Consider the following 14,525-nt stretch of genomic DNA (forward strand, 5'->3'; position numbering starts at 1 on the left):
TGCAAAAGCTAGGTGGTCTCCTTCAAGATTATCTCTGTATTGAAAAATCAATTTAATTGAAAACCCCACTTGTGTGCTGCTCTAAGCATTTGCTTAGGTGATTACTAGGTAATCCAGGATTGAGAGAACTCCTTAGTCACTGATATGTGGTCATTCAATCAGTTTAGATCTCAGATATGTCCAGAATCTACAGACAGGAACCACTTGTAAACTCTCTGGAGTGATCTAATTATTCTGTTCCTGACATTTGGTATTCCTCTTACTCACCCTTACTTTCCTAATCCTGACTATTCAATTCCCACCTCATCACACACACACACACACACACACACACACACACACACCCCATTATCTAGAATATTTGTTCAATCAGGCACATTTTAATTATAAGTATATGATGTACTGATTTTTTTTTCTCTCTGAAGTGAGAAGAAGAACTTAGTTTCCAAGGAAACTGTCTTCTCGCCAGTCCATCTTTACTTTTTCACACTTACTGAGCCTTTTGGTGTCTCCGTCAGCTGTGACACAGCACAGTTGGGCTATGACCACAACATACAAGAGTCAACAGTACCTGAAGGAGACTTTGCTCTGAGGATGACTTAATGCCAAAGGGAAAGCTGATTTCTCCTCTGATGGGGATTTATTGCACTCCAGCATCCTAGAATCTTATGTTTGGGAAGTACTCTATAAAGCTTCACAATTGATTATATGATTCCTCATGGAACATTTGTTTTTGACCACTTGGCCTCTTAGTGCACTATTAGTTCTACCAAAAGGTGAATGTCTAAGGAGTTAGTTTATATTTTTATAAAATTACTTAGAGAGATAGATATATTAAATGACTATTTCTCCTACTATCTTCTTGAAGCCTGCAATCCCACCCAGTGTGATGTTTACTTTTTACTCAATTTGGGTGAACAGAGATTTTCTTCCTTCAACAGGCTTGTGCAAAATTATTTTGGGGGCATCATGGAAACCCTATTGTAAATGAAACCAAAATTCCATCCACCACAGTACTCCCTCAGTCCTTTAAGGGCTATAAATTCAAAAGCTTTGTGTATTTGTTTGCTTAAAATCACCACTCCTCTTTACTGACTAAGGAATACACCAATCTCTCTGACCATATAGCTCTGCTTCATTAATTCTCATTTTCAAGCCCCAGAACCTCACAGAAATCCTTAATGTGAAACCCATATTCTCACTGGTTACCATTGCTGCCATTACCACCTCTTTCTGATTCACATTTCTCTCACGTTTTACTCATGCTATAATGCATTAGCTGCTCCTTTGCCACCTGACACCACATCCTTGCTCCTTTCACTGTCTACGCCCCTGTGCCTGAATATCTCACATTATAATCTATATATTCTGTTTTTCCAACAGAGAAGCTTAATGATATTGGAGAAAAATCACGATTCTGGAAGGATTCCCATGAAAATCCTGTAGCTTTTAATTCCCTGGCTGATTTCCAGCCATTTCTATTCATAAATTTCACCCCCCCCCCAACTCTATAAATAGCTCCTCTCTCTTGATGGTAAGATGTTGGTTACAATGTTACAAACTCTCACTTCTTTCCCTCTGGCATCCTTTACTCCAGCAGAAAGGGAAGCTCTTCTCTGGCAGCTACTATTCCTAATTATGTTCTCTTCTAAAAAATTAGCTTCTTTGTTTGTTCATTAGCTTTCTCCCCAAACCCTGTATTTTCTTTTCCTTCCGACATATGGGTTTTTTTTTGTTACAGGTTTAAACACATTTTGTTATAATATGTGTCATGGTTTCCTCCTGCGAACGTTCTCTATCTTATTCTAATTGCCACTGTAATCCTTCCATGAATCACTATGACCAGCTGTATTTCTTAAATCAATAAGTGATTTTCCACACCATTCTCATAAACCTTTGTATCCATAACTCTTTAAAGTCCATTTTTTTCTGGAAAAAATTTAAATGGCACTTCAATGAAATTACGATAAATTTTCAGAAGACTGTTGATATTTGTTCAGTAGTCATTATATTTTCTCTTTGAAATGCGTTTTTCCTTTCTGTGTCACATTCTAACCTATTTTTCTTCCTGTCTCAAAATACCCTCTCCTTGTTGCTTTGTTTGACTCCCTTTATATTGTTGATGCCACAACTTCCATTAATAACTGTATTCCTCTCCATGGATCTCTTTCTACTCATTCTATATATCCCTCTTGTCCAGAAATATTACCGAATCCATAGTTGCAATAACCACGGATTAAGAGTACATAACTATCACCTCTCCATAAATCTAACCTAAAGACAAGACATACTCATTAAATCCCCTGTGTAACAGTCCCAGCTGTGGTGAAGGTCCTCTGTTTCAGGGAGCAGGGAGAATTAGTGAAAAATCTGATTTGGGTTTTAGATTTATGTATCTTTATTTAATCCAGACTTGCCAGTCACCTAGCCAATATACCTCACTAGGTTCAGGACTCTTGTAACTAGAGCTTTTATTGCGCATAGCTGGAGATGGCGGGGGGAAATCCTAAATTCCTGTAGAAGAAAATAGAATAACTAGCCATCTTTCAAATCCAGTGGTATATTCAGTGATGAAATGCTTAAGAATAGGCAATTTCCTAATTTCCTAATTTCACTATTTCCATATGTGCTATTAATATGATTGCTAACTCTCACTGAATCACCCTTGCAAACTTATCTGTCACGTTGAAACGTATGCTAGAATTCTGCAAAGTAATTCATTCCTGTGCTTCTATCGTTTCCTTCAGGTTTCCTCCTACCCTTCCTGGTCTTTCTTGTCTGCCAAATACTTATTATTAAACTCTCAACTCACACATCACCTCCTCTGTGAAGAATTGTGTGATGTTATAAACAAAATTCAAAATTCTTCTTTTATGCCCCCAACATATGACTATTTATTAAATACATCACAGTAGGAACTAATTCGTATTTTACTTCCCCCTCCCCAATCTATTTAACATCAGAAATGCATGAAACTTAATGGAGATGCAAATTCACTGACACTATTTCCAGATGTATATCTGCATGGAGAAGAGAGGGTAGAGATTAGGAAAAGTGAAGAATCAGTGTACGAAAAGTGTTAAGAATCTTATCTAGAAAGAATATAAGTTTCCACTGTTTTTATTTCAGTATTCTCTTCAAACACTCACAGAAGTCAGGATGTATATTTGCTTTGGTTAAAGATATGAAGCGATTTACCATGGAAGAGAGGGGGAAATACTAGTCAAAAATGCTAACAAGACCAGGATGAACTCAGTATCCCTTCTTTATGCTCCTCATGTCCCACATGAAATTCTGACAATTGTTATGCTCCTTTTAGAATTTCGTAATTCCTCATACATAATTACAAGTGGCACTTTCCCACTGTCCTCTTAGACCCTTTCTGACATTTCTCTGTGTACTCACAATCCCAGTTCTCCAATCTTCTCATGTGCACACACTGGCGTGCTAATGTAGCCACACAGTTATAAAAAAAAATTTTTCCCAATGAGACTAATACAGGACAAATACAATATCAGAGGTGGGAAAGGCTATGTGATGCAATACTCTTGAGGAATGTAGTTAGTGACATATTGCCTTCATATACTATAGAATATTTTTTCCAGCTTTCAAATAGCCTCTAAAATTGAATTCATGAATATCAGAAAGAAGTAAGCACTGAAACCAGGACTCCATTGCAAGTATACTCAGGGACTCATAATTTAACTTCATGAAGATGAAAGGGAGAAGTGGAAACTGAGGGGTCTTCCCAGGAAGAGCTAATCTAAACACATGGAAGATGCTTTTACACTTGTGAGACAAAACCTTAGGGACTTTTTTTTTTCACTTAGATTAATCTCTTACTTCTAGAAATCACCTTGGTGGTTAATTTTAACCGATTGGTGCTAACCAAATGACCAAATATAGGATCAACTACCTGGTCTTTCATAATAAGCTGGATCATAGAGGCATTTTCACCTTGGTTACACAAAAAAAGTGCACATTTACACAAAATGAGTTACACTGATTCATAATCCTAATACTGCCTCAGTAGAACTATTTTACCTATGATATCCCGAAACATTAATGAGTGGTTAATATAGCTTTTGTTGTTTTACATAACAAAGAGTTGTTGACCTCAGGAAGGCACCTTCTGGTTTCTGAAGGAAGGAAAACTTCCTCATAAGTGTACTATCATTATTGTTGTTATTACTACCATTACAAAATCAATCACAGCATGAAGTTGGGAACTCTGATTCTACCATAATTCTTACTCTATAGGAACATTCCTAATGAATATATAATTAATTTTTACTTATGTTTCTTGCTTCTTGGTTGGTTGAGGGGCACTAATCTAGTCTGTGGATTCAGAACAGTTTCTAGTAAAATCCTGGATAAATATACTTCTCATTATTCATGGCCATTATTTATGACATCTTTGGGGCTTACTTCCCTTATCTATAGAGTGTAGGATTTGGACTTCTTGATCATGAAACTCATCACCTGCTTTGGCATAACTTTCCACAACTATGTGGGCTGCTCATGAATGCTTCCTGCGCACACACACACACACGCACATGCACACACACACACACACACACACACGCACACATACACACAGAACCTGAGTAAGAGCCTTCTATCAGCAAATGGGTAGAAGTCTTCAGGCAAAGTTCCTTATTTTCATTGTTGAAGGCAGGACTGGCTGAACTAAACAGCTTTGGAATTAAAGGAAAATGCAAAAGAAAACTCTAAACTATAATAGTATTTGATTTTTAAAGGAGAAAATGTGGTAAAATAAAAGAATATTACAGAGTTTTAATCAGTTGAAACTGGTTTATAAGAGGTCTCTTCTGTTTTTGTGTGATACCAAAATATGTTATTTTGTTCTGTAACAACATTTCTCTCCTTTATGAAAATAATTCTTAAAATTATTTAAGCTATGAGGAATACTGTAGAAAGGTGCAGGAAATATAAGATCAAACAAATGGTAGCAAATATGTGTATTGAATTCAAAATCTTTCATTTTGTGTGCACTTCTTGTCTTTCAAATATTATCCTCTGATCCTGGTTTTCTAGAAATGTCAACTACAAAATCAACAATTTGTAATTTTTTTAAGTTTTAATTAATATAGTGAGTTATTTGAAAACTTACATGTAACACATGAATTTTATTGTCCCTAGACACAAAAATTACATCCATTTTTTTCACTTAAGGTCAGTGACCACTAATTCTTGAAATATGTACATATTTTCAAGTATGACCTTTCTTTCCAATATATGCTAAAAGACACTGTTCAAATTATCTGTCTCCAATATTTTATAATGTCATAAAAATAAAAAGCATTGTGAAGCAGAGTGAAGTGTATTCTCAGAGTTTACTCACGATTTTCTCAATCCATCTGAGTAATGTATTTGAAGTAAATTCAACGGCAAAGTTTAAACCAAATTAATGTTATGCTATATTAGAGTTCTTCTAGAATATTCAACTTAATTTTATGCAGTCCATTTTTAGCATATTTTAACAATTTGCATATTATTTAACTGCATAATCCATACTCTCTTTTTTTTTTTAAGTTTATTTGTTTTAGGGAAAGAGCGAGCAGGGGAGGGACAGAGAGAGGGAGAGAGAGAGAGGATCCCAAGCAGGTTCCACATTGCCAATGTGCAATGTGGAATGCAGGGCTTGAACTCACAAACCATGAGATCATGACCTGAGCTGAAATCAAGAGTTGACGCTTAACCGACTAAGCTACCCAGGCACCACTGAATAATCCGTACTCTCTTAGAATGCCAAGGAGATACCTTATTGGACATATGAGAAGATGGAAACTTAGCCTATGTTTTGGGTAGATCATTACAGTTAAGCAGATTTTGTGTGAGTGAAAAATAAAATATAATAAGTAATAATACTTAAGTGAGATCATATTTAAAGATGGTTGAGTAAAACTAAGAACACCAAATGACAATTTAATCCATAATTTTCTAATTGATATTATCTTAAAATCCCTCACAATACATATGAAAACCCAGATGATGCAGTAGGCACATTTGCAAGGCTGGCAAGATTTTCCTGGTAGGATTTGTGCTATCAGCAAAGACACTGTCAACTTTAGATGGTCTAGTGCCCTTAAGACCTTAAGACTTTGCAGTGACTATTGATGGTGTGCAGCAGCATTCATTAGAGAGCATTGTAGCTGAGGCTGGGGGGCTTTTCTGCAAGACCTCCATCTTTTTTTTCCGTCTCTATTTTTAAGGTGGTTTCTATTGACTTGGAGAAGAGTGATATAAACACAAAGAAGGTACATGACATCAGGGCCCTAAATCTAATAGAAGTAGTTCACATAAACTCATATCACCAGAATGGAATTTCAAAACCGTAGAGGCTTGTAGAATTAGATTTTGATTAAGCCAAAGTCTTTCCTACTTTGTGTTGATTAGGGTTCACTTGGCAGAGAGACAGTGAAGGCATCATTTAGGCACATTGCTACTGGGGAATCACTACTCAAAGCACCACACAGAGGACAAGGAATGAGGGGATATACACCCACATCCACACATCCACACCTATCCACTTAGATCACACTCATTACATACATTGTGTCTGTATCTACTTCTCTATCAACATGAGGCAGTATAGGGAAAACAAGAGGAACATAATTCCTGTAAAGCCTCTGACCTGTGGCAAGTGTTAAAAGTCTCCATAGGCTTAGAGACAGATACCTCCTTCCAGGAAAGAGAACAAACAAGAGATAAGAGCATTAGGGAGTAACAGTTGTTTAAACAAAAACAGAAGAAAAAGTTTAAACAGAAATGACTATTTTAAGCCTGCCTGCATAAGTATTTCTGTTTTTCAGACACCCACAAAAAATCTGGACTGTGAAGAAGGGCATCCTGATTGCCTTGTGACCATTAGAGTAATGTGTATAAGCTAATGATCGTGGGACTGAAGGACACTTCCCTACTCCAAGGCTTTCAAACCTTGGAAAAGTGCCTTTATAAGCTGTACATACTACCCTTTTGAGAGTGACATTCCTCTTTCTTGTTGGTTCCCTTGTATACAAGCTTTCTCTAATAAACTCTACCTATTTTTTTCTCTCCCTTTCAGTGTTCATTTCTATGACACTGAGACTCAAGAACCAGGTTTTAGGGGTCCAGTAACAAATATTGAAAACCTGAAGTGTTCTTTTACTTTTTTTATTTTTTATTTTTTTAATATATGAAATTTATTGTCAAATTGGTTTCCATACAACACTCAGTGCTCATCCCAAAAGGTGCCCTCAATACCCATCACCCACCCTGCCCTCCCTCCCACCCCCCATCAACCCTCAGTTTGTTCTCAGTTTTTAACAGTCTCTTATGCTTTGAAGTGTTCTTTTAAAATGTTTATTTATTTATTTTGAGAGAGAGCAAGAGAGTGGCAGAGAGAGATAGAGAGAGAGAATGCCAAGCAGGCTCTGTGCTTGGTGTGGAGCCTGATGTGGGGCTCGACATCCGTGAGATGTGAGATTGTGACCTGAGCTGATATCAAGAGTCAAACGCTTAACTGAGTGAGCCACTCAGGTGTCTCGAAACCCTGAAATGTGTTAGGTCAACCTCCAGCAATGGGTTTCATTCTACTTTTGTCCACTTTTTTTAAAATCTATGTTGATGCTTTATTTGAAGCAGTTCTTCTGAGTTTGAAGGTTCTTTCCTGCATCAAATGAAATGAGACTCAAAGCAGGGAGGAAAAAAAGCAAAAGGTACTAGTCAGTTTGAAAGTCACAGTTTATCTTTCTATAATTAGACTAGGAGAAAAAAAAATGAAGAACCCACTGGTAGCAGGAAGAAGCAAGAGTCTTCTAGGATCTGGCATTTGATGAGATAGATATTCAGTTACTGTGCATTCCCCATTGTTTTTCCATGGCAGAACATATGGCAGAGACTTGGGAACACGCATGCCTGAAGACGGGTTATTCTTATGTTCCGTAACTATGTTGCTTGCAGGGCCATTGTTGCCATGGTAGTTGGTTGTACCCCAGACAAATGGGGTGCTTGCTGGTCTGTTCCCACAGATCTTTATCCCAGTCTTCATCACAAGGAGGGTACTGCCAGGTGCTCTCAGCCAGAGTCTCTTGACATTATATTTAGTGAAAAAATGAAGAATGAACATTTAATGTGGAATAAAGTCACATCTTTATAGCATGGAAAGAAGTAAGAATAAAGTCTTTGGAATAGAGGGATGGGATATCTCTTTATTTCAAAATTCCTGTAATAGACTTGCATTACCACTAATGGGGAAAAAGTAATAAAAGTGGGGGAAGGCTTAGCATAGTAGATTCATATGTTCCGCACTTCGCCTTTAGGATTAAAACAAGTCCAATTACACAATATTATATATTTTGATAGAAGTCCCAAGTAATTAAATAATCTAAATAGGCATGTTTCCAAAATTTTAGACAGTGGTGTGTCTAAGTGGAATGAAAATATTGTTGAACTGAGGGTCACAATTTTCATATGGCAAACATGCTTCAAGTACATGTCAACAAAATGCAAAGACACTTATTATTACATCTATAATGGCCATGATTATCCTATAGCAGACATTCAGAAATCTTTTCTGGAATGTGTATTGGAAAAAGTTAGTTCTATTTTCTCTCTTGAATTAGAACATCTCTTAAGTACCTTAATATCCAAGACCTTATAAAAGAACAAACCTTCCAATAAGTTATTCAAATTGTAAGTTGTTGCACACATGGGAAGTAGCATTACTCTTCTGACCTTAAAATATTCTTGCTGATCAAACCCAAGGGTTTTACTACATTTTCAGGGAACACCACTTCTTCATCCTGCTTCGGATCTGCTGGGTCTTTACACTGTAGATGATTGGATTCATCAGGGGTGGAAAGAGAATATAGATATTGCCCATGAGGACATGAACCGAAGGGGAAAGATGCTTTCCAAAGCGGTGCACCATGGTGAGGCCAATGATGGGGATGTAAAAGACCAGGACAGCACAGATGTGGGACACACAGGTCTGCAAGGACTTGAGCCTCTCCTCGCGGGATGCAATTGCCAGCACTGTGTGCAAGATGAAAATGTAGGAGATGAGAATAAGCACAGCGTCTAACAACAAGGTACAGATCACCAGAGCCAGGGCATAGAGGCTGTTGAAGCGGATGTCAGAGCAGGCAAGCCGGAGCAGGTCCTGGTGCAGGCAGAAAGAGTGGGAGAGGATGTGAGGGCGGCAGTAATGGAAGAACTTCAGGCGAATGATGACAGGGAGAATGGACAAAGCTGCCCTCATCAAAATGGCCACCATGAAGTGAATGACTCTACTGTTAGTCAGGAGGGATGTGTATCTCAGAGGATTGCAGATTGCAGTGAAGCGATCAAAGGCCATGGCAAGAAGGACTCCAGACTCTGTGAGGGACAGACCATGGATGAAGTAAGTTTGGGCAATGCAGGCATCCAGGCTGACTTCCCTGCTCAGGCCCCACAAGATCCCAAGCACCGTGTGCACTGTGGACAGCCCCATGCACAGGTCAGTGAGGGCCAGCATGGCCAGGAAGTAGAACATGGGCTGGTGCAGGCTGGGCTCTGTCCGGATCACATGCAGCACCATGCAGTTTCCCAGAAAAACCAAGGTATAGATGGAGGAGAAGGGAATGGAAAACCAGGGATAGTACTGGTCCAGGCCAGGGAACCCCGTGAGAATGAATATTGAGGTATTGATAATGGAAGCAGAAGAAGCAGGCATGATTATTTGAAGGTAATGTTCAAGATGAGATCAATATTTACTGACAGTTTTGTCAAACTGTCTGCTGTGTGGGGGCAGTTGAGTCTAATACAGGTCCTCACACTGTAGCACAGGTCAAGCTAACGTAGACGCCAGGGAAGCCCCCTCTCCGGGAGGAGCTACAGCACAGGACGGTCTCACAGGGAAGCTCCTTGGTATCAGGTCTCAGGTTATGGGAGCAAATCAGTGTCCTGACCTTTGTGGGCAAATCAGATCATGCCCTTCATTTGCTTTTAGTCCCTCTGAGCCGCTTACAGGACACACAGCAGGTGACAGTGGCAAAACCATTGAGAGGATAAGGCTGCTCCTGCTCTGCTGTCCCGAGGAAGCCTTTGCACGCTGTCCTGTGGCCAGTGCTTGTGGCACAAGGAGTCAGAAGGCTCCGGTTTATGAGGAAGGAATGAGAGGATTGTATGGACCGGGTAGACCCAGGCTCCTGGGAGGCACTCTTCCCTCTTGGTGGCTGATGCAAGTGGAAGATTCCACTTGGTCACTGCAGGTTAGCAGTTCCTTGGAATTGAGAGGAAAGGACAACTGGTAGTGTTTCCCGGAGTCCACAGATCTTTTCTATCTTGGAGGGAAGGGGACTCAGTGTGTCAACTGAAAATCTAATACCCACTCAGAAGGAGGCAAGAAGTAAACACCCAAGGGGAAAAGATCATATCAGAATTCTGAGGAATTTTTAGTCTCAGTTTCAGTCTGAAATCAACTAAAATATTTCCATAAGGCTTACATTTGACTTATTCATTGTTTTTCCCTAAATGTCACTTTCACTGTTCACTAAGTTCCTCGGTAAACATGTCTCCCTTTCTGAGCCCCTGAGCTACTTTTTGACAGGTATAATATAAAGAACCATATATAAAAATGCTAGGGAAAAGTGCTTCAAAAATGACACAAAACATATTGCTAAAATATTTACTTATGTGTCAGTAATATAAGGTTAATTCTGCATTCATGTGTGAAATACTTGAAATATTTTCTCCTCCTCATATTTGTATTATTCACTGGTGCTGTATGTTAAATTATAGGTAGCTACTTCATTCAAATTTAATTTTTTCTTTTGAGATATTTTCATTTTTTTTCCTTGGGGAAAAGTTTTGAGTAGAGCGTAAAGAGCATTTTTGCAAATGATTTAATGATAGATTTTCTACCCAAAGTCCATTATTTTCTACAATGAAGGTCATTCTTCTACATAACCATAATATAATCATCATCATGAAATTATGGCAATGCTGCCATATTGCTGTCATCAAATTATCAGACCCCAGATAAACTTTCTCAAATTGTACCATCAATGTAGTTGATAGTAAAATAAAATGCAGTTCAGAATCATGTGTGTATTAGTATTCTTATATTTTTACTTTTATTCCCTGTGAAATTTCTTTAGATTTTCCTTGATTTGCATAACTCTTAAACTTTTGAAAGTTACAAATCATTATAGAATGCTTCTCATCTGAGTGTGTTTGATTCATACTCATGGTTAGATTCAAATTATATAGGAATGTAATGAAGATGAGGTTTTATTCTTTTCATGCATATGTTCAGGCTGTGTGTGGTTTGAATTTGTCCAAACACTGATGATGATCAATTATTTTTTAAAGTAAGGTCTTCCAGGATTCATTACTATAAATTAATATATATTTCCTTTCCCCTTTATTTTTTAAGTTTATTTATTTATTTTGAAAGAGAAAGAGGGGGGAGAGAGAGAGAGAGAGAGAGAGAGAAAGAGAGCAAGTGAGAGCACAAGCAGAGGAGGGCCAGAGAAAGGGCCAGAGAGAACCTCAAGCAGGCTCTGCACTGTCAGTGTGGAGCCTGACCCAGGGCTTGAACTCACAAACCCTGAGATCATGACCTGAGCTGAAATGAAGAGCTAGGCACGTAACTGACTGAGCCACCCAGGTGATCCATTCCATTCACTTTTAATAAGTATTTTGTAGGAGAGTATTTGAGACTATATAAATGTCTTATAGTCATTGTTTTATATTTTATTCAATAGGTAATTATCAGTCACTATCATTTTTAATATTCAATTTATATTCCAGATTTAGTCAGTGAAAGCACCATAATTTGGCTTTTGTATCTTTTTTACACATATTTTAGCACTTCTTAATTTTTGGTGCAATTATGTTTGGTACAATTGGTATATTCAGTGTACTTTCACTACCATGGCCCTATAAACATCCATTTTCACAGAAAGCTAAATCCCCTTTTCTTTCTTTTTTGTTTTTAATGATTATTTTTGAGAGATAGAGTGCAAGTGGGGGACAGGCAGAGAGAGAGAGAGAGAGAGAGAGAGAGAGAGAGAGAGAGAGAGAGAAAGCAAGCAGGGGAGTGGAAGAGAGAAAGTAAGAGAAAGAAAATCCCAGGCAGGCTCTGCACTGTCAGCACAGAGCCCAATGTGGGCCTTGATCTCACCAACCATGAGATCATGACTGGAGTCAAAATTAAGAGACGGATGCTTAACTGACTGAATCATCCAGGCACCCCCAGATCCCCTTTTCATACAGATTAGTACCTAGAAGTTTAAGAATTACATGCTAGATGGGTCATATCTATTTTCTTTTTTTTTAATGTTTATTTATTTTTGAGAGACAGAGAGAGATAGAGCATGAATGGGGGAGGAGCAGATAGAGAGAGAGACAGAATCCGAAGCAGGCTCCAGGCTCTAAGCTGTCGGCACAGAGCCTGACGTGGGGCTCGAACTCACAAACTGTGAGATCATGACCTGAGCTGAAGTCAGACATTTACCCAACTGAGCCACCCAGGCTCCCCAAATGGGTCATATCTATTGAGGAATCACTGTTTCCAGGCTCTCTCAGAGAATTGAGCTGGGTTTTGCATCTATATGTATTTCTCTATATATATTGAAATCCTTAATGCACACTTACAAGTTAATTCTTTTTTCATGGTTATAAAGTTGCCACAAACACTGAATTAATGAGTACTGAACTATTGCTGCCAAGAAAAATAAAAGGTAAAGAAAAAAGTAACCCTTAGTCACAACGTTTTTTGAGTATAACAGCGTTTTGCATTTAATAGATTTAACAGAAACACTGTGGTATTATATAGGTTCACTTATTCTGTTCTCTCTTAAAAATTGTTCCCTTATCAGTGTCTCTGTGAAACAAGCCAGTCTCATCAGTGTTGAAAACCTGTTCAGGCACAAAACCCTTTACCTGCAGAACATTTATAAGATGTTTTAACTTTCTTCTACAGTTTCCTGAACTGTTGTCTCTGCGCTGCCTGAAGTTGCACATTCTTCATGCCATGTTGCCATTTAAGCACACAAGCCAGCCAGTGCTAGCTGAGTGGGGTTAACATTTTCCTAAACCTAAATTTCTAAATCTCACAACGATCGCCGCTATGCAGTTTTTGTCGGCTGTCATCTCCTGAATCCACAAATGTGGCTGCTTTTTCATTGTTTCCCCTGTTTCACCATGCATTACACACATTACTTTAGCCCTTTCTCGATAATACAGACACACCAGGGAATTTCTTTTCTTTTTTCTGGAAGTACCATATTGTTGATTCATCAACATTGAACTCACGTACAACAGCATTGCAAATCATGTCTGAAGGAAGCTTATGTCGCACATGTATTTTCTCTGCAAGATAGGGACATCACAGCCTTGCACTTAGGAACACAAGACCTTACTTCAGTACTATGCTTGGAGGCCATTTCAAAAAGTGAAATTGGCACCCAAAGCAACAAAAATGTTTAAAATACGGCACCAAATACCCCAGGAAAAGGACAGTTTTTTACAATATAAAATCTGAAACAAAAAGGAAGCATACCCTTCAGTTTTCAGTTTGTTTTGTTTTTATTGTTGTTGCTATAAAAATGGGAGTGATAACTTCCAAAGCCTTTACATGTCAGAACAGAAAGCAGAAGTCTAACAATCTAACTTTGAAATAAAAAAAAAATAAAATAATGTCATTATAACTGCATCACCCAAATCAAATATTTGGCATTAAATCTGAAAAAAAAATCACTCAAAATGTTAGAATTAAAACTTCATAATAGTAATGGGAAAAATAAAAAAAATACACAAATTTAAATATATTTCATTTTCATGGATTGGAAGACATGACAAATATCCCCAGTTTTATATTTGGTTCAACATAATCTCAATCAATATCTTGGAAAGTTTTATGCACATATTTACAAGTGTATTGCAATATTTACATGTATAGGTAAAGGAATTATATAGTAGCCGGAACAAATTTGGAGGACTTTGCTGGATTTAAGACTTTTATAAAGCCATAATAATCACAGTAGTGTGGTGTTTAAAAGGATAAACACATAGATTAATACCAGAATAGAGAGGTCAGATAAACCACATATTCAAGTGACTTTTGGCAAAAGTTCAAAGATAAACCAATCAAGAAAGGATAATCTTTTCCAAAGTGGAAGTGCTGAAAGATAAAAATAAACTCGATACCATGTATAAAAATTAACTTAAAATGGATTATAGAACCAAAAGTTAAATGTAAAACTTCTAGGAGAAAACATGAGAAAATGTCATGACCTGGATTTGACGGTTTGTAGATATAATAACAAGAGCATATTCCTTAAAGGAAAAAAACACATATAAATTGGAGTCTGTCAACACTAAAAAAAAAAAAAAAAATTCTGCTACTCTTGCAAAACTTTGTTTTGTAAAAGTCACTGTTAAGAGAAATAAAGGACAATTAACAACCTGAAAATAACTAGTTGCAAATCATGTATCTGTGAAGGATTTTGTAATTTAAATGTGTAAAGAACTCT

At 37.7% G+C, this 14,525-nt stretch overlaps 1 protein-coding gene across 1 annotated transcript; it reads right to left on the reverse strand.

Moving 5' to 3' along the window:
* Positions 1 to 8,776: 8,776 nt before the first annotated feature.
* LOC132662391 (olfactory receptor 51V1-like) lies at positions 8,777 to 9,718 on the reverse strand. Its single transcript, XM_060607865.2, has one exon. It carries the CDS (start codon positions 9,716 to 9,718, stop codon positions 8,777 to 8,779), a length of 942 nt encoding a protein of 313 aa, XP_060463848.2.
* Between the last annotated feature and the right edge of the window lie 4,807 nt (positions 9,719 to 14,525).

Source organism: Panthera onca, chromosome D1, assembly GCF_046562875.1.
Source record: "Panthera onca isolate mPanOnc1 chromosome D1, mPanOnc1 haplotype 2, whole genome shotgun sequence".
NCBI lineage: Eukaryota > Metazoa > Chordata > Mammalia > Carnivora > Felidae > Panthera > Panthera onca.